This window comes from Aquarana catesbeiana, linkage group LG03, assembly GCF_042186555.1.
Source record: "Aquarana catesbeiana isolate 2022-GZ linkage group LG03, ASM4218655v1, whole genome shotgun sequence".
NCBI lineage: Eukaryota > Metazoa > Chordata > Amphibia > Anura > Ranidae > Aquarana > Aquarana catesbeiana.
The window spans coordinates 320,258,119-320,285,380 of NC_133326.1; the positions used below are offsets into that span (position 1 = coordinate 320,258,119).

Consider the following 27,262-nt stretch of genomic DNA (forward strand, 5'->3'; position numbering starts at 1 on the left):
AACATAACAGTGCAAGTCACAACAGAAACCATTAGGGAGGGTAATAGCTGCTGCCCTGAAAGACTCCTAGAAATACCATAACAAGTAAGTCTAAGGTATTCTTAAAATGTATTTCAAGACAGCACCTGGAGACAAGTGAGAACTTACTCTAGGGTAGGACTACCGCCTGCAGGACCTTCTGGCCGAAAGTCTGCTCCGAGGCCGACAGTAAATCATCTCTAGAATGCTGGATGAATGTAGAGAAACTTGTCCATGTTGCTGCCTTACAGATTTGCTCGGGTGAGGCGCCAGCCCTCTCAGCCCAGGATGTTGCTACTGCCCTAGTTGAATGGGCCAAGATACCTTCCAGGGGTATCTGCCCTGAGGCAGTGTAGGCTTGTTTAATGGCCGTCCTAAGCCATCTTCCAATTGTGCTTTTGGAAGCACAATCTCCCTTACATAATCCTGAAAACAGTACAAAAAGAGACTTTGATTTCCTAACTTGCTTAGTTATCTCTAGGTATCGTAGAAGACATCTCTTCACGTCCAGCGTGTGGAAAACTTCCTCTTCAGGACCAGCTGGGGATGCACAAAACGTTAGAAGAACTACTTCTTGTAATCGATGAAAAAGGAAAGACCTTTGGCAGAAAGCCTGGGTCCACGTTTAGAAATATCCGGTCTGGAAAAATCGTTAAGAAGGGTTTGACAATAGAAAAAGCCTGCAGCTCACCAACTCTTCTGGCAGAGGTGACTGCCACCAATAGGACTGTTTTCAAAGTCCAATCCCTTATTGTAGCGTTTTCTAGAGGTTCAAAAGGTATTTTAGTTAGACCCTGCAGAACCACTGACAAGTCCCGACTTGGAAAAAATTTGATAGGCACTGGTCTTGACCTAGCCAAGGCCTTAAAGAACCTAATTATCAACGGATCTCGTGATAATTGCGTTTCCAAAAAAACTGATAGAGCGGCCACTTGTGCCTTCAAGGTGCTAACCGCTAACCCCTTCTCCATTCCATCATGAATTCCAGGGTGGAAGTTATCTCCTGTGGCAAATACTGCTTTGAAACGCACCAGAAGTTGTAGCATTTCTAAACCTTGAAATAAATGTCTCCAGTAGCTATTCAGTAGCGTAGAAACTAATGTGTCCAACAGACCCCCTTTCCTTCAGCAACCAGACCGCTAACCTGAGCTGGCTTACGTTTGTATGAAGGATGGGCCCCTGATTCAGTAGATCGTCCCGCAGAGGTAACATCCAGTGAGTTTCTGCCGCCAGGTTCAGAAGCGTCAAGAACCTTATTCTCTTGGGCCAATAGAGGGTTACAAGTATTAAATTTGTGGATTCTTCCTGAAATGTTTGAGGACCAGCAGTGTTAACTGGAAGAAAGGGGGAGCATAACACAAAAGAAAGTCCCAAGGCTGGACCAGAGCATCTAAGCCCCTCTTTTCAGGGAAAATTAAGCCGGAACCCTTGCGTTCGAGTGAGATGCAAACCACCATCTGAAAAACTTCTGAATTTAGACTTCACTCCGATTCTGAAATTTCCTTCCTGCTCAGGAAATCTGCCATCCAATTCAAACTGCCCTTCAGATGCAGGGCTGACAGGGACGCCAGATTCTCTTCCGCCCACACTAGGATCTCCCAAGCTAAAGTCAGGAGAACCCTGCTTCTGGTACCTCCCTGCTTTGTCACATAGGCGACCGCCGTAGCGTTGTCGACACAAAATCTGAACATGTTGGCCCCTGATAGTCTCCTGGAACCAAAGGAGCCCCATCAGAATTGCCTTTAGTTCCCTCCAATTGGATGATCTTTTTGATTCTAAGCTTGACCAGGCCCCCTGGGCAAAATGACCCTCCAGAGATGTTCCCCACTCCCAGTAACTTGTATCTGTCATTAGCATTCTTGAGACAGGGAACATCCAAAGTAGGCCCTTGTTCAGATTTGACTGGTTCCTCCACCACCACAATTTTCTCCTCACTTGTAAGGGAATCGTGAAACACTTCTCTAATGGTTCTTCGTGCTTCCAATTTTGCTGTAGCTCCCTTGAGTGGAAGCGAGCCAATTCAACAGCCGGAATAGAGGATGTTAGGAGACCCAATGCTGACATAGCCGACCTGACCGTAACTGTCGACCTTGTCTGAATTTGTTTTACCACTTTTCCGTCTTTTCTTCTGGTAGGAAAATCTTTTGCTGAACTGAGTCGATGTTGTAGTCCAAAAACCTTATCACTTGGGAAGGAGCCAGATTCGACTTCTCCTTGTTTAGGAGCCAACCCAAGCTTTGCAAGTGGTGTCCTGTTCTGTTCAAATTTGTCAGCAGCTGTTCTTTTGAGCTGACAAACAGAAGAAGGAGATGTCTAGATATGGATCATCATAATTCCCTAAATCCTCAAAGGCGCCAAGGCTTCCGCCATGATCTTGATGAAGATCCTAGGGGCAGAGGACAACCCGAAATGTAGTGCTCTGAACTGCAGATGGGATATTGTGCCCTCTGAGCCAATTGCCAAAACGCAAAAACTATTACCTGTTAACTTGATTTCCAGGAATCTTCCTGGGCGGCCTTATGAGAGAGTGGCTCCTCCTATCTAGCACAGGAAACACAAATGCACATTAGCATAAAAGGACAGGCACTATGCATGGTCCCTCAGTAATAACAAATAACCTAAGGCCTATACCGTATACCTCTAATAATCAGAATTACATAATCATAGGGTGGGAACAGCGCCGTCCTGGAAGATTTCTGTAAATCAAGTTAACAGGTAATAACTTAGTTTTCCCAAGTCATCTTCCAGGACGGCCTTATGAGAGCAACATTATAGAAATAATACCTGTTAGGGAGGGACTACTGCTTGAAGCACTTTTCTCCCAAAAGCCTGGTCAGTAGATGATAAAAGTTCCAGACGGTAGTATTTTACGAAAGTCCGGAAACTCGAGCAGGTGGCTACTGTGCAGATAGCCCCTGTTTCTCTGCCCAAGAGGTGGCTAAGGCTCTAGTGGAATGCGCTTTGAGTTTTGGTGGTGCTTGCAGTGCTGCTATGGAATAGGCCTCCTCAATAGCGGATTTCATCCACCTAGCAATAGCTGCTTTTGAGGCTCCTTGTCCTTTCCTAGGACCTGAGTAGAGCACAAACAGATTTGATACCGTTCTCCATTCTTTGTTGTTTCGATGTAGCATAACAGACATCTTCTGACATCCAGTTTGTGAAAATCTAATTCTATCAAAATTGCGTGCTTGCCCGCATAAGGACGGAATTACTATGTCCTGTGATCCGGGAAAATCAGTGGACACTTTAGGTAGGAACCCTGGGTCCATGGACAAAATGACTGTCAGGAAAAATGGAGCAGTAAGGTTCAGCTATTGATAATTCTCGTGACTCACTCTCCTGGCTGACCCCAGGGCTACCAGGAGTACTGTTTTGTATGTTAGAAGTTTTAAAGAGCTTTCTTCCAGAGGCTCAAATGGTTCTTTCACGCAATATTGCCGATAGATCCCAAGGAGGAAATCTCCTTTGTTGAGGAGGTCTCTTCCTAGAGAGAACCTTTTTTATCAGTGTTGTCCACTAATCTCAGGTCTAGATAGTAAGATAACGCCACCACTTGTACGACAAGAGTATTGGGTGCAAGACCCAAATCTGTACCGTCATGCAAAAAAATCAAGTACAGCTGGAATGACAGACCAGAATATTCTGCCCTTATCCTTCCGCCAGCTGCAGAAGGACTTCCAAATTTTGGAATAAATTAAAATTAGTGGACTTCTTCCTGCTATTCAGATAAGTACAGATCACTTTTTCTGACAGGCCTTTGTTCTTCAGCAATTCTTCCTCAGTAGCCAGGCAGTCAGAGAAAGACGGCCCAGAAGCGGGTGAAACAATTCTCCTTGTACTAGTAAGTCCTCTTACTGGAAGTTTCCAGGAGTCTGTGATCGAGAGGTTATGGAGAACAGGAAACCACACCCTCTTTAGCCAGAACGGAGCTATCACGATGACCTTTGCATGTGTAGTTTGGATCTTCTGTAAGACTTCTGGAATGAGCCTGAAGGGGAGAAATATGTATAGTAGATTCCCCGACCAGGGGTGGGCGAACGCATCCATCCCTAAACTGCTCGGATCCCTGTGTATCGAGAAGAATCTCCCCATTTTTGCGTTTTTTCAAGAACGAAAAGGTCCATCTCTGGATAGCCCCAGTTTTGAGCGATTAGCGTGAATACAACTTTCCTCAGACTCCATTCTGTGTGAGAGATCTGTTCTCTGCTCAGAAAATCTGCTAATGAGTTTAACTTTCCTTTGATGTGTATTGGTGCAAGGGAAAGAACGTTCTCTTCTGCCCAGGAAAAAATTACCCCCGCTATTACTCTGAGGGTTGCTGAGCGCGTGCCTCCTTGTCTGTTGATATAGGATACTGCGGTGATATTGTCTTAAAGGATTAATCTTTACCTTTTCTTTATGATGGATGCATGAACCTCTGAAGAACTCGTGCAAGTCTGGGCACAGGTCACTGCCGGAATCGCAGCTGTCATCTGTCCTAATAACATCATTATCTTCCTGATGGATGCTGTGGGATTCAGTATGAGCCAGTCGGTTTCTGCCATCAGCGCTTCCCTTTTTGCTGTCGGTAAAAAGATTTTTGCCTCTAGTGAATCCACTATGTACCCCAGAAAAGTAACTTCCTGTGCTGTGAGAAAATTTGATCTGTGTTCAAAATACACCCCAGGTTCTGAAGGTGGTTTTGTGTTATGTTTAAAGACCTTTCCAACACCTCTGATGTTTTTGCGAATAAGAGTAGGTCGTCTAGATATGGTATTATCAGGATCCCTTCTGACCTTAAAGTCTGTAGTGCTTCTGCTAACACCTTCGTGAATATTCTTGGAGCTGATGCTAGCCCGAAAGGTAAAGCATTGAAATGGAAGTAGATTGTCTGTTTTGGGCCTTGTACTGTAAACCTTAGAAAAATCTTGGAGCATTCCCTGATGGGAATGTATAAATAGGCATCTTTTAAGTCTATTGTAGCTATGAATATCCCTTGAGTCAGTAGTTCTTTTGTTTGTAAAGATGGTTTCCATCTTGAATTTTTTGTATCTGACTGCCCTGTTGAACAGCTTTAGGTTTAGAATGAGCCTGAATCTTCCTGACTGTTTTTTTCTTAGAAAGATGTGAGAGTAAAAACCCCCTTTGCTTTCCTTTTGTGAAAGTGAAGATATGACTGCTTGGTCCGTCATTTCTTGGAGCAGGTTGGTCATGGCAGCTGCCATGTCTGCATTTTTCAGTACTCTGGTTACCAGAAACTGTTCTGGGGGGACCTGATTGACTTCTATGCAAAAACCTCTGGCAATTAGGTCTAAGATGTATGCATTGGTTGAAGTGGCTTGCCATTGGAGTAGAAATGCCCCCAGCCTCCCTCCTACCCGGCAAGGGGAGTCATTGCCCTTTTTCTCAGTTAAACAGAAAACCCCCTTTTCCCTTTTGTTTTCTATTTTGCCATGGCTTTTTCTGATCTTGCTTGCCACCTGCTTTCGGCCCAATTTTCCTAAAAGGACGAAACCCTTTTCTGTATTGTTGTTATTTGGGAATCGGAAAACCTTGTTTCTTGTCCGATGAATGTTCCAACGCGGAGTCTAAATCTTCTCCAAAGACTACGTTTCCTTTGAATGGCAGAGAGCATAACTGCCTTGGAAGAGGCGTCCCCTGTCCAGGTTTTCAACCAAATAGCCCTCCTTGCTTGATTGATTAAAGCTGTGCATCTGGCTGCTTCGGCTGAAGCATCAGAGATATAGGTGACCACCTTGTTAAGTACCGCAAGTGAATCCAGAAGCTCTTCTTTTGAGGTATCACTCTCCAGTAAAAGTTTTAGCTGCCTTAACCTTAGTTCAAGGGTCCTGGCAACGCAGGTGGAAGCAATGGCAGGTTGGAAATTTGCCGCTCCTGCGTCCCATGCTTTCCTAATGTAGCCTTCTGCCTTCCTGTCCATAGCATTCTTAAGCGATCCTGCGCCTTCAAAGGATAAATCTGAACGCGTTGCTACACTGGACAGGACTGCATCCAGTTTAGGACACTTCTCCCATAGCGACGCGTCCTTCTCTTTAAAACGGAAATCTCCTTTTGAGGCTCCTAGGGAGAAAAACCCTTTTTTCGGACTCCTATCTCCTCCAGAACCCCCTGCTCCCCCTCTGCAGTTGCAGGTGTGGGAATCAGAGTTGCTGAGCTAGAACCGGAAGTACTGGGTATAGCAGTATCTGGAGGTCCTGAATCTTGGAGGATCTGAAGGATTCAAAATGTTTTAACCATTTCTGTCTTCATTGTATCTAGAAACTTCTTGAACATAAAGCTAGTTTCTTTTTTGGCTAAAGCTTCTATGCAGTCCCGACAAAGCGATTTTTTCCATGAGGATGACAACTTATGTTTACAAGAGGCACATCTCTTTTTAAGGGCTTCAGCAGGCCCTGCTCCATCCTTATCTTCATGGCTCTTCCCCTGGGGAGGCACAAAAGATACAAGGAGCTTTTTAAGAGAGCTGCCAAGTGTAAGAAAAAATAAGAGTAAGGAAGGAAAAAAAACAAAAAACAAAAAAAAAACAAAAAAAACACCAGTGTCTGCTCTCTGATTTTTACCAGGAAAAATAAATAAGGACACCCCACTCAAAGTGCCCACCCCCCCCCGAGTGGCAGGTACGGATAAAATGATGCACAGCATCACTGTCCTACCTTGGGGCTTGGATCCTCCTGCGTCCCCAGATCATCCTCCTCTGCACAAGCCACCTCCATGATGCACCCGCAGGGAATGATCAGCGCAGGGTCCTTAGGTAAGCTGGGACCGCCCAGCTCAGCCCACGTCCTCCCTCTGCCCCCGCCCTCCTTCCCTATACATAATGCCCAGGGGAAGAGAGGAGGGGGAAAAACATAGCCCTATAGGTAACAGCCCTGAAGCCTCTGCGGCTCCTGCTCCCGCCACTGCCTCCATGACTGCAGCGGACGTTGTGGCCATCTCTGCCTCTTTTTAAAAACTCCTGGTCTCTTCACCACTGCGAAGATCAGAAGTGTACGCCAGTCAGGGCCTGCCCCACTCCTCCTGCGTTCCACAGGCCGGAACCAGAAGCCGTGCACCCGACCAGAAGTCCCTCCCCTTTCAGAAATGAAGACACCCGCCATCGGAACGAACGGAGGCCCGGGAAAGCCCCCCCGGCAGGTCCCCAAGCTCTTGCCGAGCGGGAAAGAGGAGGGGAGCTCCAGAACATCCCCACCCCTCTGGGAGGATGCTGGGATGGCCTAAGGACCACCAGGGTCTAAAAGAAAAGAAAGAAAAAATAAGGTATGTCATGCCCCTATACACAGGACTTCTGCCTGAAGAGAGCGCAGCACACCTGCAGTTCCTCGCAGCGCTTCCACTATGGCTGAGGAAACGCTACAACTGAGGCCATGGTGGAAGTGTCCTACCTTAAAAGAAATTGATAGCAGTGTTTCCTGGGAAAGTGGGTGGAGCTGCGCTCTCTCCAGGTGCTGTGCTGCAAGTCGTTTTGAGAATAAATAATTTATGTTTATATATGCACACTAATGTTTTGCCATTCATTTTTATTTTTAACTGAATGGGGTGTTTTACAAAGGTTCACACATACTTTAAAGTGGAAGTGCATTTATGCATTTGTTTTTGGGTTGTGTAATGGTGTGCATCTCATTCTGTGAATTGGTAGTGGAGATCCTGTCATTCAGCTGTTCCTTTACTAAACTTCAGCTTTAAACCTTCAATCCAAAAGCGGTAATAAACCAAAAATGTAGTATATTGCAGCTTACTAAACATTAAATATGGTGGCTGCAAATTGGGTTTTTTAGGCTTTGCCCCCTCCGTTTTCCCTTGATGATCTGGCCAGTAATACACCTCCTGTATTAGAGTGGCTCTACTCTGGATGAATGAGCACAGGGGCCACAGCATTGTTAGTCTGGGGGAGTGGTGGATATACTAGCATATTTAAAAACACTAACAGATTAAGCCAGCTCACACTTTTTATTCAGTTACAAGAAACAGTTTTTTTTCATTTGGGATAAAAGGTTTTACATAAATAAAAGCTGATCATTGTTAGCACCCCTGCCAGTGTTAAATGGTTTGTCCCATACCTGTAAACTGATACATCTACTGGGTGAAGAACCAGATAAAAATTGCAGGAAAAAAAAACGAATACAGTGGAACCTTGGATTACGAGCATAATCCATTCCAGGAGAATGCTTGTAATCCAAAGCACTCACATATCAAAGCGAGTTTCCCCATAGAAGTCAATGGAAACAAAGATAAGTCGTTCCACATTAAGTTCTATTGCATGCAATACCACATGTGGCCAGGAGGTGGGGGGCACTGGAGAGATTTGGAAATACTCGGAGACCACTCGCAAACACTCGGGAACAGAGTATTTCCGAGTGTTAGAGTATTTCCGAACAGCTCTGAACGGTTCCGAGTGTCACGGGCGCCCCCGCACCTCTGGCCAATTGCGGTACTGCACACGGCAGAGGCTTGAATCCTGCTCGTTTTGCGAAACATCACTCGCAAACCAAGAATTTTAAAAAAATAATTGCTCGTATTGCGAAACGCTCGTTACTTGCAATCCGAGGTTCCACTGTACATTTAAGAATTCATAAGCTGCATTATAATAAAATGTTTGCCTTTGAGTTTAAGATCACATTTATTTATAAATAAATCAAATCTGTAAACACTTAGATTTTAAAAATGTGTGCATTTAACCTCGTAAAATGATCTCCTGGATTTTTCTTGAATTGATCACATCAGTTACAGCATCCCTCAAAAAAGGCTGCTCTTTCAAAACCAGTTTGTGGCTGTCTACTCCCATCTGCTGGAAAATGGAATAAGAACAAATGTCATTATTTTTCACAGAGACTTTTTAAGAATATTGCTTCTCACTGTAAAAGGAGTTACCTGGTAAAGACGAAGTGTACTGGCATCTGGAAGAAAATGCAATATTTCTTCTAGGAGAAACTCTATAGGAACCAGTGTTCCCAGTCCCAACTTATCCACCAAAGTTGTGAATGTCTGCAATGTTAAAAACAGCTTGTGTCAGATCTTTACTTCACAACATTCCATAACTGAAATAGTCTTTATGAAGATATACTATGTAAACCCATGTACCGACTCTCATTTACCGATTCTTTGTACTTCAATCCACATCACAATAAATAACTTTGTGACTGACAGTCATGAACAATTAGGTGCTATAAATAATCTGTCAGAGGTGGCACACAAGTTACATAATTGCTTCAGCAGTAGATAAAACCTTACAGCATTTTGTAAATCTGCTCCTCACATATATCTTTTTTTTTAAATCAACCACGTTTCCACTCATTCCATTCAGTGATCATCGATGTCTTTGGTTTGATATTAAAGCGGAAGTAAACTCATAGATTTAACAGTTTCATGCCGGGAATGTAAATGTCACATTGGTTGTGCTCTCAACAAAACTGTCAAACCATCCAATGGCTGGTGTCATAACTGATCACATGTGCAGTATCATGGCAGTTGAAGATTAAAAAGAGGCCAAGATGGCAGTGTCCATGGCTGAAAATGATAGGGATTACTTTCACTTTAAAACAAAAACTGAAAAATCATTACCAAAAACAAACATTTTAGATTTCCAAAAACAAATTGCGCTGTAATGGGTGCATTTCTAAAAGATATATACAATCATATAGTGATTCCGCGCTACAGCAATAATGTGCAAAAAGTGCTCAATAAATAAAGTAAATAGACACTGTGTGAATGGTGCCCAATGAATTGGGATAATAAAAGTGCAAAAGTGATTAGTCCATAAGTTGGTATATCAATCTAGGGGCATTAGATTCAATATGATGATGGTCTCTTGATTTAACATTTTTCAGTAAATGTCCAAAAATAAATTGCACAGCAAACAGGCGAGAAGTTTATAATCCCATAAATGAGCTCACAGAACCCTCGCCTTCATATCTTGAAATGTCAGCATAAGGTAATCAACAGGGATCTATTCCCGTTATTCCAACTTCCACCACCAGGGGGTCCTCCGTTCCATTAAGTGTAAAACCTTGATATCTTGAAATGTCAGCATAAATAATGTACAGGAATCTATTCCGCTATTTTAACATCCACCACCAGGGGGTCTTCCGTTCCATTAAGTATATAACCTGAATGGATACTCCACATCTGCGTCCTCATGTATTCCCGTGCCCGCAGCAGAGGGGGGGAGAAATGGGTAAGGATGGGAGAGATAAAACTCCAATGGTGTAGTATGTTAGCGATAAATAAAACTTTATTAGAAGATAAAGCTGGACTCTTACATTAAAAGATTAAAAACACAGGCATAAACAGCTAATATGGCGTCTGGACGCCGTTCTCACATCACTTCCGGTATACCTCAACCTCCGGCCACTCCCTACGCGTTACGTCATCATGTGACTTCATCAGGATCCGTGACGTGATGACTTAATGCGTAGGGAGTGGCCGGAGGTTGAGGTATACCGGAAGTGATGTGAGAACGGCGTCCAGACGCCATATTAGCTGTTTATGCCTGTGTTTTTAATCTTTTAATGTAAGAGTCCAGCTTTATCTTCTAATAACATTTTATTTATCGCTAACATAAAAATAGCGGAATAGATTCCTGTACATTATTTATGCTGACATTTCAAAAAATCAAGGTTTTACACTTAGGCTCGGTTCACACGGGGGCGACTTGTCAGGCGACCTAGCCACCTGACAAGTCGCCTCCCGTGCTGTACAATGGAACCGTTCTAATCGGAGCGACGCAAGTCGCTCCGACTTAGAAGAAAGGTTCCTGTACTACTTTGGGGGCGACTTGCATAGACTTCTATACAGAAGTCGTCTTGCAAGTCGCCCCGGCAGTCGTGTGCAGGTCGCCTCGGTGAGGCGACCTGCAAGTCGTGCCGCATCTAGTGTGAACCGGCACAGAATGGAACGGAGGACCCCCTGGTGGTGGAAGTTGAAATAACGGAATAGATCCCTGTTTATTACCTTATGCTGACATTTCAAGATATGAAGGTGAGGGTTCTGTGAGCTCATTTATGGGATTATAAACTTCTCGCCTGTTTGCTGTGCAATTTATTTAACCACTTCCTTACCAGGCCAATTCTGACATTTCTCTCCTACATGTAAAAATCATAATTTTTTTGCTAGAAAATTACATAGAACCCCCAAACATTATAGATGTTTTTTTTAGGTAAGACCCTAGAGAATACAATGGCAGTTGTTGCAACTTTTTATCTCACACGGTTTTTGCGCAGGAATCTTTCGAACGCATTTTTTTTTGGGAAATAAAACAGTTTTGTGTCTAAAAAAAAAAAAAAACAAAACAGTAAAGTTAGCCCAATGTTTTTGCATATTGTGAAAGATGAAGTTACGCCGAGTAAATAGATACCTAACATGTCACGCTTCAAAATTGCACACGCTCGTAGAATGGCGCCAATGTTCGGTACTTAAAAATCCCCATAGGCGACGTTTGAAATTTTTTTACTGGTTACATGTTTTGAGTTACAGAGGAGGACTACTGACAAAATGATTGCTCTCGCTCCAACGTTCGTGGCGATACCTCACATGTATGGTTTGAACACCGTTTTCATATGTGGGCGAGACTTACGTATGCGTTAGCTTCTACGTACGAGCACACGGGGACAGCGGCGCTTTAAAATGTATTTTTTTTTATTGATAATTATATTTTGTTTTTTTTATTTTGACACTTTTTTGAAAAAAAAAAAACATTTTTGATCACTTTTATTCCTATTACAAGGAATGTAAACGACCCCATATCTCAGCACTAGGCTGGGAAGCCTGAAATTAAAAAAAAATAAAAATAAAACGATCACCGCTTCCCAGCCGAAGCGGCGCCGTTTTTTTGAATGGAGAGGCCGGGCGTGACATCATAACATCGCACCCGGCCTCCGATGATCATAGAGACTCCGGCGACCATCTGGTCCGCCAGAAATCTCTATGATCTACATCCGGCGCCGGTGGATCCGCTCTCCGCCTCACCGATCGTAACAGTGAGTCGGAGCAAGCACCGGAGGGTGGCGGGAGGGGGGGGGCGTCCCCCCTCTCGCCTCCCATAGGAATGATCGGCCGCTATGATCATTCCTATGGTGTAGAGATTCTCCGACTGATACCGGCAATATCTGAATGATGTATGTAACTACAGGCATCATTCAGATATACCCGCCCAAAGCCCAGGACGTCATATGACGCGGGCGAGAAGTGGTTAAACACATTTTTGCAAATTTACTGAAAAATGTTAAAGAGACCATCATCATATTGAATCTAATGCCCCTAGATTGATATACCAACTTATGGACTAATCACTTTTGCACTTTTATTATCCCAATTCATTGGGCACCATTCACACAGTGTCTATTTACTTTATTTATTGAGCACTTTTTGCAAATTATTGCTGTAGCGCGGAATCACTATATGATTGTATGTACTTATGAGTGGATTGTAAACACTGGAAGATCCTGCTGCAGACAGCTTTCTTCATTTCATTTGATTGCACTTTAATGCACAGTACGCACTTTGGTTATTTAATTGTTTATTTACAAAATTTATAGTTTACGAGGGTTTCCCTCTTTTGATGACTAAGAGATTATTTTGAACACATCTTAGTAGCGCGAAGGCCTTTTGTATTTTTACAATTTCTAAAGGATAAATTAAAGCAGAATTAAACCTAAAAAAAAAAAAAAAAAAAAAAAATGAAAAATGACAGACAGGTAGGAATTTTATGACAGAAGAGAAAATATTGGTGTCTTCAGTCATTAAGCGTTTCCCCAGCCTAACAACATTTGTGTACACTTGGCTGCACTTGCACAGCTCATCATACATTTATAGCATGTGTGATGAGACGACATGACTCCTAAGCGCATGTGCGAAAATGACATTTCAGCCCAGCCAATCAAGCAGCCAAAGGGTATGAACCTGGAAGGAAGACTGAGATGAAGATTAAAGTACCTATGACAAGCAGGAGTGCTGACTTTGCAACAATAGAGGGGGTGGTTTGCAAGGTAAGTCAGCCATAATGTGGTGCATTCTAACATTATGTTAAAAAGCTCCTGGGGTGCCATTTTTGTTTTTGCAGTTTTAATTTCATTTTAATTGCTTAAAAATGTTGAAGTAGACCGGCAGGAGTCAGTAATCAGTGGGCAGCGTTAAAGTCTACAATCTAGGAGGCGACCTAAGGCCAGCCATACAGGGTTCGAATCTGAATCGAATTCCTGCTGAACCAGCCGAGATTCGAACTGTTAATGGGCAGGCTGAATGTAACAAGTTGATCGGCCTGCCAGATTCTCTTGCGATTATGACTGTCTTCTCCTGGTGGGGACGGCTTCTCCTGCCCCTGCCGGAAGAAGGCAATTGCCTATTCCCCTATCAGAACTACCTGTGTTGATGGGGAAATCTCTTTCCTGCAACCCTTACCAGGAGCCTGTGGCCACAACTACTGTCTTCAGGGGGAGAGCAACGCGAGAGAGGGGCAAATCCATGCCTCAATCTCACACTGAAACAATGAAATCAGAAGCGATGATGAACACTTCCTGTTTCAGATCTCCCATTTCCTGGCCCGTACACAGCCAGGGGAAACATCTAACCGAGCTGATCTGGTTAGATGGTGTGATGGGCAGGAAAAACACTAATAGACTCCTAATGTCTCCAAAAAGAGTACCAGTCACAAGCCCAACGATATCACATGGAGATTTATTAACCCTTTTGTGATAGCAATCAAGAAAAAGGTTTTAAAAAAAATGTATTAAAAAAAAAATGTTTTTAAAAAATTGCTGTAGCCCCCGTTGCCCCACACACGCTCAAAAGCACACCCAGGGTGCGCACAAGTAGGTAAAGCACGGTCGCACCACATGCGTGATGTATCGCCACAAACGTTAGAGTGAGCAACTAGTTACACAAATACTTTTGTTAAGCCTTCTCAGACATGACACTAACAAAAACAAATTGGGGATCATATTGACTGTAGCAATGAAGGTTAATTTTCATGGTTTCTAGAGGTAGCAGATGAAGCTTGCTTAAAGCTTAATAAAGCAATGGATTCAGAAGGTATTCATCCCAGTGTACTAAAATAACATTGATGTATAGTTGTTGGACCATTAACTGATTTTTGTAACCATTCTATGTTAACAGAGGAAGTTCCCCATGACTGACGGACAGCTAATATGGTACCTGTCTACAAGAAGGTTAGTAAGAAAAGAGCTAACAGGCCATTAAGTTTAACACAGAATTAGGCTCCATTTGCACAGGCATTTAGCCACACTGCAGGTCCCAGAGACAGGAATGTTGTGGCTGGGATTGATAGCTATGTACAGAAAGCTGCAGCTGCCGAGCTCGTACAGTGCAATGACAGGCTGTCGGTGGCCACAGCTATTTGCACAAAGCTGTTAACTGACAACCAGCAGTGCTTAGCACACAAATACGAATCCATGAACAGAGAAATGGGGAATTATTCATTTAATTGTATTACTCCTCTTTGTACTTATCTCTAAGATGTTATAGTCATAAGTGATTCTGCTCAATTTTATATTGGGCAGTTTTTTTTCCTATCCAGACATAGTCTCAGATTGACAACATACACAGCTCCTGGCTGATGCACTCCCCCCGCCATATCTGCTGAAAACATGCACAACACGCATTTGCTGCACTTCCTGATGCCTTCTACTACACAGCCACAGGAACACGATTGGAATCTGGGTCTTTGCATCTTCTGCATTCTGAACACGCAAAAACCCATTCTTGTGCATCCCATTCCGTGAGAACTTTTCTTTGGATCATTTTAGCATGAACTATTTTTTGGGGATTGGAGAGAGTAAAGAAGAATAAAACTTCTGTTTTGTTGCTATCCGTGTTCTGTTGGGGAACTCTGATTCCCTCATTTTCTGTCCTGTGGCGCAATAAAACAGACGTAAGGGTTTTCGAGTGTTTATTTATTTAACAGAAATAAATGGAACCTTAAAAAAAATCTAGTTGGCAGTTAATTTGAGTGGCTTCTATTAGAGCTGCATGATTAATCGCTAAAAAAAAAAAATGCAGTCTCGATCCCCCACCCCCCCACAATCCTAATCCGACATTTCCACGATTCAGTGCAGAGCCGTTCTCTGCTCACAGCTGTCACAAAAGAAATAAAAAAAGGCAGCCTGCCAAGTTTATGACAACATTGCTCAGTGCTGAGATAAAAAGAAATAATGTAATCTGGTTCTTTTAGATCAAATGGATGAACTTCGATCTGTAAATGAGGGCAGTTTAACCACTTAAAGACTAAGCCTTTTTCTAACACTTGTTGCTTGCAAGTTAAAGTCAGTATTTTTTACTAGAGAAATCCTTAGAACCCCCAAACATTATATATTTTTTTTTACTGAGACAATTGAGAATAAAATGGCGGTCGTTGCAATATTTTATGTCACACTGTATTTGCGTGGCGGTCTTTCAAAAGCAATTTTTGGGGAAAAAAATACACGTCAATGAATGTAAAAAAAAAACAAACAGTAAAGTTAGCCCATTTTTTTGTATAATGTGAAAGATGTTATGCTGAGAATCCTGAGGGAATCGTGATCTTTATTCTAAGCAAAATAAAATTGTGATTCTCATTTTATCCAGATTCGTACAGCTTCTACTGACCATTACTTACCAAAGCAGGCCAATGAGTGGGGCAAATACGGCTCCCTTGGACAATTATAGGTTCCTTCCTTGGAGACCAAACTAGTGGTCCTTCCAGTAAGATTACCAAGACATCTGCTCCATGAACTTGTACCCATGACGGTGTTCTAGAACTTTTCTGGTCAAACTCCACATATACCTGAAAGAAATAACTTGCTATTATTACATGCAAACGATTACTGTAAAAAAAAAAAAAAAAAAAAAAAGGCAATGATAAGTTATAGTGAACTTGCAAAGCTCTGTTAAAAAGAAGCATGGCCAAAGATTTTATAGTCATACTTCTCTTCTGAGTCACAGGAGTACACTTACTTTTACACTCCTGTGACCGTGAGTCAGCCAACAGAGGCCTATAGCCTACTGTCGGCTGATGTCACAGTCGCTCCAGGCTCTAAAAAGGACCTTGACTATATTGCAGGATCCACTCAGATGCCTGACTGCTAGCTCTAGCTCCCAGCTGCGTTTGCCCCCTCTCCTGCCTGGTGCTCCAGTGAGCGCTGAAAACGTCAGTCATGCAAAACACTGAACACTGACTGAAAACACTTTCAATTACATTAATAAGACAAATGACTTAAATGAGACATAACATTTTTAAAAATGCTAATGGTAGGGTTTTTATGACAGAAGAGAACCCTATTGGTGAAGATGTGACTCCAATATGCAAGCGTGGGAGCGACATCATCAAGCAGCTGAACAGACTGAACCCAGAAGGAAGAATGGGAGAAGATGTGAGCGCCAGAGACAAGCAGGAATTATGACAGTGCAGCGCTGAAGGGCATAGTTTACAGGTAAGTAACAAAATGTGCTAATATGTGGCACATACTAGCACATTATGAGGAATTGCTCTTGGGAGCCAATTTACTTAAAAAAAAATTGTGAAGTTTAAGACTGATTTAAACACCAACTGAAGTTTTTCCATAAGGTACAGAAGCATTTACTAGAAAGCCAAAAGCTTACAGGGAAAACTCTTAATGTTTACACTGCTTTTACTGCCAGCCCCAGTTCAAAAACTCTAGATGGTATAGGCAGCAGGCTGAATAGAAAGACTGCTGCTCCCTCTCTGGGAGCAGCTGTGTCCATACAGCAGCTGAGCACATCCCTTGCCTTGCTAGCATTACACATTAGAAACTATATTACAGAGAGATTCAGAAAAACCAAAGCTTTGTGGTAACACTAGTGACAGACAGGACCATACATGCATTTTTTTTAAATTGACAGTTCCCTTACAATATAATTTAGGGTTCATGCACAAGGGTAAGATTTGACTACCTTCTACATGTCCTACAGTTTTTTTTTCTATTTTTATCCTCAAAAAGCTCCTTGCATAGTTTTAGAATACACCTGGAGTAAAGATTAAATCAAACCTGAAGTGGAAGTAAAATTAGTGGACTGATCATATTTGGAACAGGTATGCCTTGCATGAAGCCGCAGCAGGGCAGAATTTGTCTAAAGTCTGAAATTTGGGGGTTACCAGAGCACCCTGGACAAAGTGTCTGCTATGCCATCAAAGTCTGAACTTTATCATTTTACATACACTTCAAAGAATATACAGGCACGAAAAGAGATACATTGTTGGTCCTGTTTAGATCTGCAACACATGTATCATCCAGCAATGAAAATTTGTGCTTCCAACCGGTCTCCTAGTGGTGATATCAGCCAGCTGATGCAGTCTTCTGGAAAGTCAACGGCAAGTAACCACGTCACCCAAGCACAACATGGTTACCCAAAGGATGGCCCACCCACTCTGCAGGGATGAAGGGCATTTTTATAGAGAGGGTGGGCTACAGAGTTCAGCTTTAAAAAATACCACGTGTGGCTGTCTTTGTCTTCAATATATCTGAGTAACTAACCCTAAACAAATATGTAGTTGGTTATATCAGAACTTGAGATGTACAAGTGTTGAAGTTATTGGACAAGCAAATAGCTAGCATTTGCTAGGAGGGGAGGTAAGTAGTGGTAACCTTCGAACAGCGCAGGCAGTTTATAATATACAAATAAATAGATTTAACACCTGTGACCATAGCATCAATTCAAACAGGCAGAATAATTTGGGCAAATAATTCTTGTTTGTTTACATCTATTTTAATTCACTAAAATTTATCATACACATCTGCTGAATTTACTGTGTGTTTATGCTTATTCTGTCGTAATTTCACCAAGATTATAGCTTCTGACTGGCATTAAGACCTAAAAGGCAAAAGTTTTTCTTCATTTTGGATAGAGTAAGTGATGTAAAAAAAAAAAGAAATAAACCTGACAGGGATTATAACCATCTGTGTCCCACTGGGGAGATTTCTCTTCACTTCCCAGCAAAAAAGAGACCGGCACAGCCTCAGTGACAAACCTCCATCCTTAATAAATTTATAAAAACAGAGGAAAAGAGTAGTGGGACTTTAACCACTTGCCGACAACGGCAGAATGGCTCCCCTGCGTGAATCGCCATAGCTGTACGGCAGGTGCTTTGAGTATAGGGGTCGCCGCAGTACTGAGGAGCCAATGCGCTTGCCCGGCGGGCACCCGCGATCGCTCCTGACAGAGCCAGAACGAGGATCTGTGTGTGTAAACACACAAATCCACGTTCTAGCAGGGGAGAGGAGACAGATCATGTGTTCCTAGTATATAGGAACAACGATCGGTCTTCTCCCCCAGTCCTATCTCCCCTACACACTAAGGGGAACACATTTGACCCCTTGATCGCCCCCTAGTGTTAACCCCTTCCCTGCCAGTGACATTTATATAGTAATTAGTGGCTATTTTTAGCTCTGATCGCTGTATAAATGTCAGTGGTCCCAAAAAAGTGTCAAAAGTGTGCGATCTGTCCGCCGCAAGGTTGCAGTCCTGATAAAAATCACAGATCGCCGGCAGTACTAGGAAAAAAAAAAAAAAAATGAAGAATATATATATCGGCCTAAACCGAGGAAGTTATGCGTTTTTTGTTTTTTAAAAGTGGGGATATTTATTATAGCAAAAAGTAAGAAATATTGTGTTTTTTCAAAATTGTCGTTCCTTTTTTGTTTATAGCACAAAAAATAAAAACCACAGAGGTGATCAAATACCACCAAAAGAAAGCTCTATTTATGGGGAAAAAAATGACAATTTTGTTTGGGTACAACGTCGCATGACCGTTCAATTGTCAGTTAAAGCGACGCAGTACCACATCGCAAAAAATGGCCCGGTCAGGAAGGGGGTAAATCCTTCTGGGGCTGAAGTGGTTAAATGAGGGATGTCACTGCAAACTGGTAATGCATAATATAAAATATTAGACTTTCAATGATCAATTACATGTGAACAATCCATAATTTGGAGATACGCAATATGTTTTAGTTCATAATAGAAACAACCATATGCAAAAGAGCCAACATATGAACAAAAAGTATACATACATATAAAGGACATAATGCTTAATAGAAATATTATACATAAATGTGACCAAGGACCAATATATGAAAAGTGGACGATATGCCAAACTTGACAAGGCACCCTAAAAAAAAAAAAAAAAACTCTACGCGTTTCATGTCTCTTGACCACTCATCAGGAGTTAGGTACAAGGATGAACTATGAAAAATAAATACACAGAGAATTTATCTTTTATTTTATGACTACCCTACAATCCAAAAACAGGAAGTGAGAGAAAATCCCACTAAAGTGAGTGGGTCCTTGGTTGTCACCAGAACTAGTAATCCCACTGGAAGATATCCCAACTATTCCTGTTCTGGGGACAACCCAAAATGTGGGATTTACTTTCATTTTCAAAGATAATGGTAAACAGGACAAACAGAGCGGGTGAATTTCTCTAACATGGGGCAAGTGTTCTAATCCCTTCCTGCTCTATACAAAACTAAAAACAGCTTTGCCTTTAGTTTTTAGTTTAGTTTGCCTTTAGTGTGTGTGTGTATATATATATATATATATATATATATATATATATATATATATACACACATACACACACTTTAGCAGAGACCCTAGAGAATAAAATGGCAGTCGGGTCGTTGCAATATTTTATGTCACAACGTATTTGAGCAGCGGTCTTTCAAACGCAAATCTTTTTGTTTTTTTGTTTTTTTTCTAAAAAAAATAAACACTTTCATGGATTAAAAAAACAAAACAGTAAAGTTAGTCCAGTTTTTTTTCTATAGAGTGAAAAATGATGTTTTGCCGTGTAAATAGATACTTAACATGTCATGCTTTAAAATTTGTTCGTGGAATGGCGACAAGCTACGATAATTAATCACCATAGGCAACGCTTTAAAAAATGTTTACAGGTTACCTGTTTAGAGTTACAGAGGAGGTAACTTTAAACAGGATTATTGCATTATTGCTCTCGCTCTAACGATCGCGGCAATACCTCACATGTGTGGTTTGAACACCATTTACATATGTGGGTGTGACTTACGTAGGAGTTTACTTCTGCGTGCGAGCACGGAGGGATGGGGCACTTAAAAAAAAAAAAAAAAAAAAAAAAAAAAAAAAAGTTTCTTATTTATTTAACTTTTTATTTTTACACTGTCCCTTAAAAAAAAAAAAAAAAAAAAAAAAAAAAACTTTTTTCAATCAGTTTTATTTCTATTACAAGGAATGTAAACATCCCTTGTAATGGAAATAAGCATGACAGGTCCTCTATATTGTGAGATTGGGGGTGAAAAAGATCTCACATTTACACTTATTACAAAAAGTAAAATTTTTTTTTTTTTCTTTTAATAATAATATATATAAAAAAAAATTGTCCCTTTAAGACCTTTGGGCAGTGATGTCAGAGGCCGCTCCGGTCCTCCAGGGGCATAGAGTCGAGTCGGAGCTATCTTGCCCTCACTCGACTTCCTGCTCATTGCTCCACAGGATCGGATTGTTTTCACTGCTACCGACAGCTCCGGTAAGCACCTCTCCTGCTGACCATAAAAGTGATGCCGTTGCGAACCTGCCGCCAGAACCACTTTTACGTGAAAGAGGATCGCCTGCTGTATAAAAAAAAATACCGGGTTTATGGCAGCTAGCTGCTGCCATAACCACAGTATATAATGTCAAACTAATGATGTATATATACAGTGGGTCATCCAGAAGTGGTTAATATGAATTAACTGGTCGGCCATTATCAGCATCTTTTGAAGTGGTGGTAAAAATCCTGCTTGCTGCATTTTAGCTGCATATTTAATCAATTAAAAAAAAACGCACATCCTCATTAAAATGCATTGAAAACACGTGCATTTTTGATGCATTTTATGAGTCACATGATCTATCAAAAACACAGTAAAATCCCAGGCGGTTTCAGGGCACCACAGTAAAAACCCTATTTGGAGTCGATATTTTGGCATCACTTATGTTACCTGCTTTGTGCAATGGTTTTGCAGATCTGCCCCGGTCCCCCGCCGCTGCTCTTCATCCCTCCCTCCTGCCCAGTGCTCCCAGAGCAAGCAACTTGCAATGGGGGCACCCAAGCAGGCCCACTCCTGAGCCGCTGCTCTGCATGTCTATTCACACAGAAAGCCATGGCTTGGCCCCACCCCCCTCCCTGGCATTGATTGACTGCAGCAGGAGCCAATGGTGCCCACTGCTGTCTCAGCCAATGAGGATGGAGAGTCCTCGTGCACATCTCTGTATCGCGATGGAGCTCAGGTAAGTATTGGGGAGGCCGCAACACAGAGAAAGTTTTTACCTTCATGCATAGAATGCATGAAGGTGAAAAATCGTGAGCCTTTACAACCACTTTAAATGGTTTGTCTCATCCCTATAAAAGGAATACATTTTGCTGGAAAGTTTGTGTTTTTAAAAATAACAGACTTGCTGGCTGGATCACCAGATGAAAACAGAAAACTAATGCAGCCATCACATCTAAGAATAGGTAAGCTGCAATATAATAAAGGTTTACTTTGGGGTTTAATGCATAAATTGACAGCGCTATACAAGTACCTGAAATAAATACAAACAAACATTCTGCTTTAACAGTACAGTAAAACCTTGGACTGTGAGCATAGTTCATTCCAGAAACATGCTTGTAATCCAAAGCACTTGTATATCAAAGCGAATTTCCCCATAAGAAATAATAAAAACTCAAAACGATTTGTTCCACAACCATTTATTCATAAGTCCTTCAATTTATAGTCCATATCTTTTGGATATGAGGGAACACAGTTAACCCCTTGATCGCCCCCTAGTGTTTAACCCTTTCCCTGCCAGTGACATTTACACAGTAATCCATGGCTATTTTTAGCGCTGATCCCTTTATAAATGTCAATGGTCCCAAAAAAGATTATAACAATGTGATAGGTTGTGTAACCATAATATGTCCATCCACAAATGGAAGCCTCCACAAGGGGATTAGAAGCAAAATCCAGCAGGAGCTCCAGAGTATAAAAGAGAAGAGAGGCGCCTCTAATGTAGCAATATGGTTACATTTAATGAAGGTACAACATTTACCAACTCACATGGTTGATTAAAAGAGGCGCATGGCACAGGCATCTGAGGTAAAGCTGTCCACATAGACCATCCCCCGCACCACCGCCACTCACTGCTGTCAGTCTGCAGTCCTGACCAGGAAGACCACCCTGCAGTAGAGCGTTTGAATCACTCGTGGGGCACAGCATGAAAGGAATGACGCTGATGGCTATGCGGGGGATGGTCTATGTGGACAGCTTTACCCTGGATGCCTGCATACTTAGATGTGCCTGTTTTAATCATCAACCATGTTGTACTTTCATTAACCACTTCCTGACCGCCGATGTATGTCGGCAGAATGGCATGGGTGCGCAAAAGGGCGTACCCGTACATCCCTTTGTAATCCAAGGCTAGCGGGTGCGCGCCGCCGGTGGCGCAAGTGCACAGACTTGATGTCCGTCGGTGGCCTGTGATCACAACGAGGAGAGGCAGAACAGGGAAATGTCAATGTAAACAAGGCATTTCCCAGTTCTGCCTAGTGACATGACAGAGATCTACTGCTCCCCGTCATGTCAGTGGTAGCCCACCCCCCCTACAGTTAGAACACGCTGAGGGAACACAGTTAATCCCTTGATCGCCCCCTAGTGTTTAACCCTTTCCCTGCCAGTGACATTTACACAGTAATCCATGGCTATTTTTAGCGCTGATCCCTGTATAAATGTCAATGGTCCCAAAATAGTGTCAAAAGTGTCCGATTTGTGTTTGTTGCAATCCCCATAAAATTTTTTTTTAAAAATCACAGATCACAGCCATTACTAATAGAAAAAAAAAATAATAAAAATGCCATAAATCTATCCCCTATTTTGTAGACACAATAACTTAAAGTGGAGTTCCACCCAAAAATGGAACTTACCACATTTGGCATGTCTTTTTTTTTGGGGGGGGGGGGGTTTACGGAAACCCTTTTTTTTTTTTTTTTAGAGGGTTCCAGCTCCCACTTCCTCACGGCACCAGAAGCAAGTTCACCCCTCCTCCCATCCCTCGTGGCAATCATCTGGGACACGTCACAGGTCCCAGATGATTGCCCGGCCAGTCACGCCGTTCAGCTCCTGCATGTCCGGCTGTGAAGAAACAGCGGGGCACCCACGGTGACAATGCCAGCGCCGCAGAGAGGAGGGGAGACGAGCGGGGCTTCGCTGGACCCTGGGACAGGTAAGTGTCTGATTATTAAAAGTCAGCAGCTGCAGTATAGTATCAATATATACACTTATTGTGATTTTTATTTACCAAAAATATGTAGAGGAATACATATCAGCCTAAACTGAGAAATAATTTTTTTTTTTTTTTTTTTTATATATATATTTTTTGGGGATATTTATTATAGCAAACAGTAAAAAAACATTGCCTTTTTTTTTTTTCAAAATTGACGCTTTTTTTGGTTTACAGCGCAAAAAATAAAAACCGCAGAGGTGATCAAATACCACCAAAAGAAAGCTCTATTTGTGGGGGGGGAAAAAAAGGACATTAATGTTGTTTGGGTACAGTGTCGCACGACCGCGCAAATTTCAGTTAAAGAGACACAGTGCTGAATCGGAAAAAATGGCCTGGTCTTTAAGGGGGAAAATCTTCTGGACTGAAGTGGTTAAACGTAACCATATTGCTACACTTAGAGGCGCTTCTTTCCTCTTTTCTACACAGTTGAGACATTATTATTATTTAAGGTCCTTATATAGTGCCATCGGTTTACATATACATTCACATCGGTCCCTAACCTGAAGGAGCTTACAATCTAAGGTCCCTAACTCACATTCATAACATACTTGTATATCAAGTCAAAATTTATTTTAAAAAAATAAATAAATGTAGCTTGTCTTGCAAAGACACTCCAAAACCAAGTTACTCTCAATCCAAGTTTTTACTGTATATTCATGATTATTTTATTTTTTTAATTACACATATAAAACTTGAAATAACCTTCTAAAAAGACTGATATGTTAAAAACCATTGAAATAAAGCCATGTAAAGTTGGGAGAGTGCAGCCTAGTGGCATGGCAATAAGGACAAGGGTGAGATGTAATCAGGGACTGGCAGTCATGCCCGCCTATATATAGGACATTCACCCTCCTCTCCCCTCCCCCATTCATGTGTACGGCGCACCGTGCGCTCTGTTTACACGGGGTTGGGGGAGGGGCCGCCAGCACCGGATTGGGGCCGGATTTGAGGCGGTATGTTTACACGGTGTGTGGGTGGTGGGGGAGGGGCAGCCAGCACCGGATTGGGGCCGGACTCGAGGCCTAGGCGGGACACTCCCCGACTAACTTCCCCGCGTCCCCCCCCCCTCCTCCCCCGGAGTGGCCACTTACCGCCAGCTCCTCGGGCGCCGCTCCCTTCAGGCCCCGCACGGTTCCGCCCTCCCAGGCCCGCTTCCCCAGCGGGATAGACGGTTCGCCCGGGACTCCCTGCCGTCCGGCGGAGCTCTCGTCAAACAGAAGCCTCAGCCGCTTCCCTACTGGAGATACCGGGGCCGCCATCGTCCACACAGTGCACTGAGCTATCACCGGACGTGAAAGGAGCCAGGCCTCTCTGCAGCAACCCGCGGAGACGGCGCGTTACACAACAACGCCGCCCTGCGGCTGGGAGTGGGGTGCGAGGCGTGGACAGCGCCCCGTGTGGCGAGGAGGAGAAGCGCGGCTAGAACAATACACCAAACACCCCTTCGTTGTGTTCACTTCAGGTGCCGTTTAATGGTGATGAGCGCCCCCTGGTGTAAGGGATCCCAAAAAAAAAATACAGAGTGCAACTGCAGTGTGAGTAAAACGTTTGCGTAACCCACAGCGCCCCTTGTGGTTCGGAGTGTTCACTGCAGGTCATACCACCCATAGAAACAATGCGATTGGTTGACGTAAGCGTACAGAAGCCATGTTTACACAGAAAGGTAGAGGTTGTTATTGGTTGACTGATGACGGCAGGATGAAGTAACAATTTACATCTAATTGATTCCATTAAAACATATATGTTGCCTCAAATGCCCAAAAGTAGACATAGCTCAATAACATATCTAAAAGTGACCTACAAAAGGTGTGCATACCTGCCAACATTTTGAGATGGGAATGAGGGACACCTACTAACAAATATATGTAGGGATAGGACACGCCCCCTGCCACACCCCCTTAAAGGAGACTTGACAAAAAAAAGGTAAATTAAATTCACAAAGATCTTTTTTTACCGCTACTATTCCTTTATATTGGCTTTTACAAATGCAGCAATTTGGATGAAAGGTTTAGCGGCACGTTTATAAAGAAAAAAAGTGCATATATATATATATATATATATATATATATATATATATATATATATATCAGAGCAAAATGAGGGGGAAAGAGGGACATTGCTCCAAATCAGGGACAGTTGGGAGTTATGGGTGTGTCTGTCACTATGACCTCACATGATGGAAGTTATTTACTAAAACTGGAGAGTGCAAAATCTGATACAGCCATGCATGGTAGCCAATCAGTTCTAACTTCAGCTTGTTCAATTAAGCTTTGTCAATAAAACCTGGAAGCTGATTGGCTTCTATGCAGAGCTGCACCAGATTTTGCACTCTCCAGTTTTAGTAAATCAACCCCATGGAGACAGTGGGCATTGTCAATGCTTTATAGAATGTTAGGAAGGTTATATCATTCTTCTGAGAATTAGGGGGGTGACAGAGAAAAGGAAGTACAAAAGTGAGTCAATTAGAAGAATTCAGAGGGGCCACACCCCCCTTATGACCTGTCATTGAAGTCTCCTGTCTTGGGACTTTTCAAAGTCATCAATGGGCACCTGTGCAGAGTTTAGGTTTGCCCCCACACATTGCAGGCAGCAGATGCTGAGAATCTGGCTCATTGTAGCTTCAAGCCCAACTTTTTAGTGGTCGTAGTGAAGATCAAACAATGAAATCTCACCTAAGCCCTGAAGAAGGCGACTACATTACCGAAACTTGGGAGTAAAACTACAACTAACAGACTATAACATGAATCACCAAATTGTATGCCAATAGTAGGCACTCCTAATCCCACAACCATAAACCGTTCCATTGGTGGTCAGGGTAAAGTCCATGGATACATGAGACCTCTCTAATTCACCTACTACATTGTCAGTTAGCATAAATGCCATCTTTATATTGGTGCTCATTGGGTGAAGATTCCCTTCCTAAAGGAAAATTAGAGCCAAAACTCTTTTGGCCCTACTTGTCCTGTGGGTCACAGGAATGCACTTCATTCTGCACTCCTGGGACCAATGTTTATCCAACAGCACACTAACGTCTGCTGCCTTTACTCAGCCAGCACAGGCTCTGGATGGCTCCTGACTTTGTCAGGATCCACCCAGATACCTGGACCCGCAGCTGTCTCAGCCTCTGAGCAAGCTGCTGGGAGACTGAGCCAGCCACTCCCTCCACAGCCAGGCATGCCAGAGGGACAGAGCAAAGAGCCATTGACTGACAGTCACCAGCTCTCTGCTCAGTAAAGACCGAGAACTGAGCGAGCAGCAGTCTTTGATCACTCAGTTCTTAGTGTAGAGGTGGGAGGGGACAGCTGCAGCTGGGATGCAGCCATTTAGATGAATATGTTTTTTTTTTTTTTTTTGATCCACAAACTTCTCTCTTCTAAAATGGTTTTAAAGATAGAAGTCTCTCTTTTTCACCTAACGCATTCTGTGCATTAAAGTAAAAACCTTCTGCATGTAGCGCCCCCGTCCCCCCCCCCCCCTTTTTACTTACCAGAGCCTGATTTTGATCCAGCACTGTGCCCAAGAGCAGCTGCTGTCTCTGTTGTCTCTCGCTTCACTGGCCATGAAGGCAGCAGCTGGAGATATTGGCTCTTGGTGTTGTCAATCGCAGCATGTGGGGCAGGGACCAGCCGCACTTTGTGTATCTATGAATCGAGCCCATACGTGTGCCCTCATAGCAAGCTGCTTCTTTTGGGGGCACTTGGCAAGGGGGAAGGAGCTGAGAAGAGGAGGATCAGGGCTGCTCTATGCAAAACTAATACATTGATACTAAACACAGAATGTTTAATGCCTATTAACTTATATATTTACGTATAAAGATAATATCACCAAATTTAAAGTGGGAGTAAACCCTCATTTTTATTTTTACCTACAGGTAAGTCTTTAATAAAGCTTACCTGCAGGTAAAATGAATATCTCCTAAACGTGCACCCTTTAGGAGATATTCTAGCGAGCAGCAGCCGGTGATGTCTCC

At 42.7% G+C, this 27,262-nt stretch overlaps 1 protein-coding gene across 1 annotated transcript in view; it reads right to left on the minus strand.

Moving 5' to 3' along the window:
• KDM3B (lysine demethylase 3B) overlaps positions 1 to 24,755 on the minus strand; it is an 88,399-nt gene extending 63,644 nt beyond the window's left edge. The window contains exons 1-4 of the mRNA XM_073620403.1: positions 24,384 to 24,755; positions 15,623 to 15,790; positions 8,887 to 9,000; positions 8,695 to 8,803 (exon numbers count right to left, since the gene is read on the minus strand). Of these exons, the coding sequence (XP_073476504.1) occupies positions 8,695 to 8,803; positions 8,887 to 9,000; positions 15,623 to 15,790; positions 24,384 to 24,551 (559 nt within the window). The 5' untranslated portion in view covers positions 24,552 to 24,755. The remainder of the gene's footprint in view (positions 1 to 8,694; positions 8,804 to 8,886; positions 9,001 to 15,622; positions 15,791 to 24,383) is intronic.
• Between the last annotated feature and the right edge of the window lie 2,507 nt (positions 24,756 to 27,262).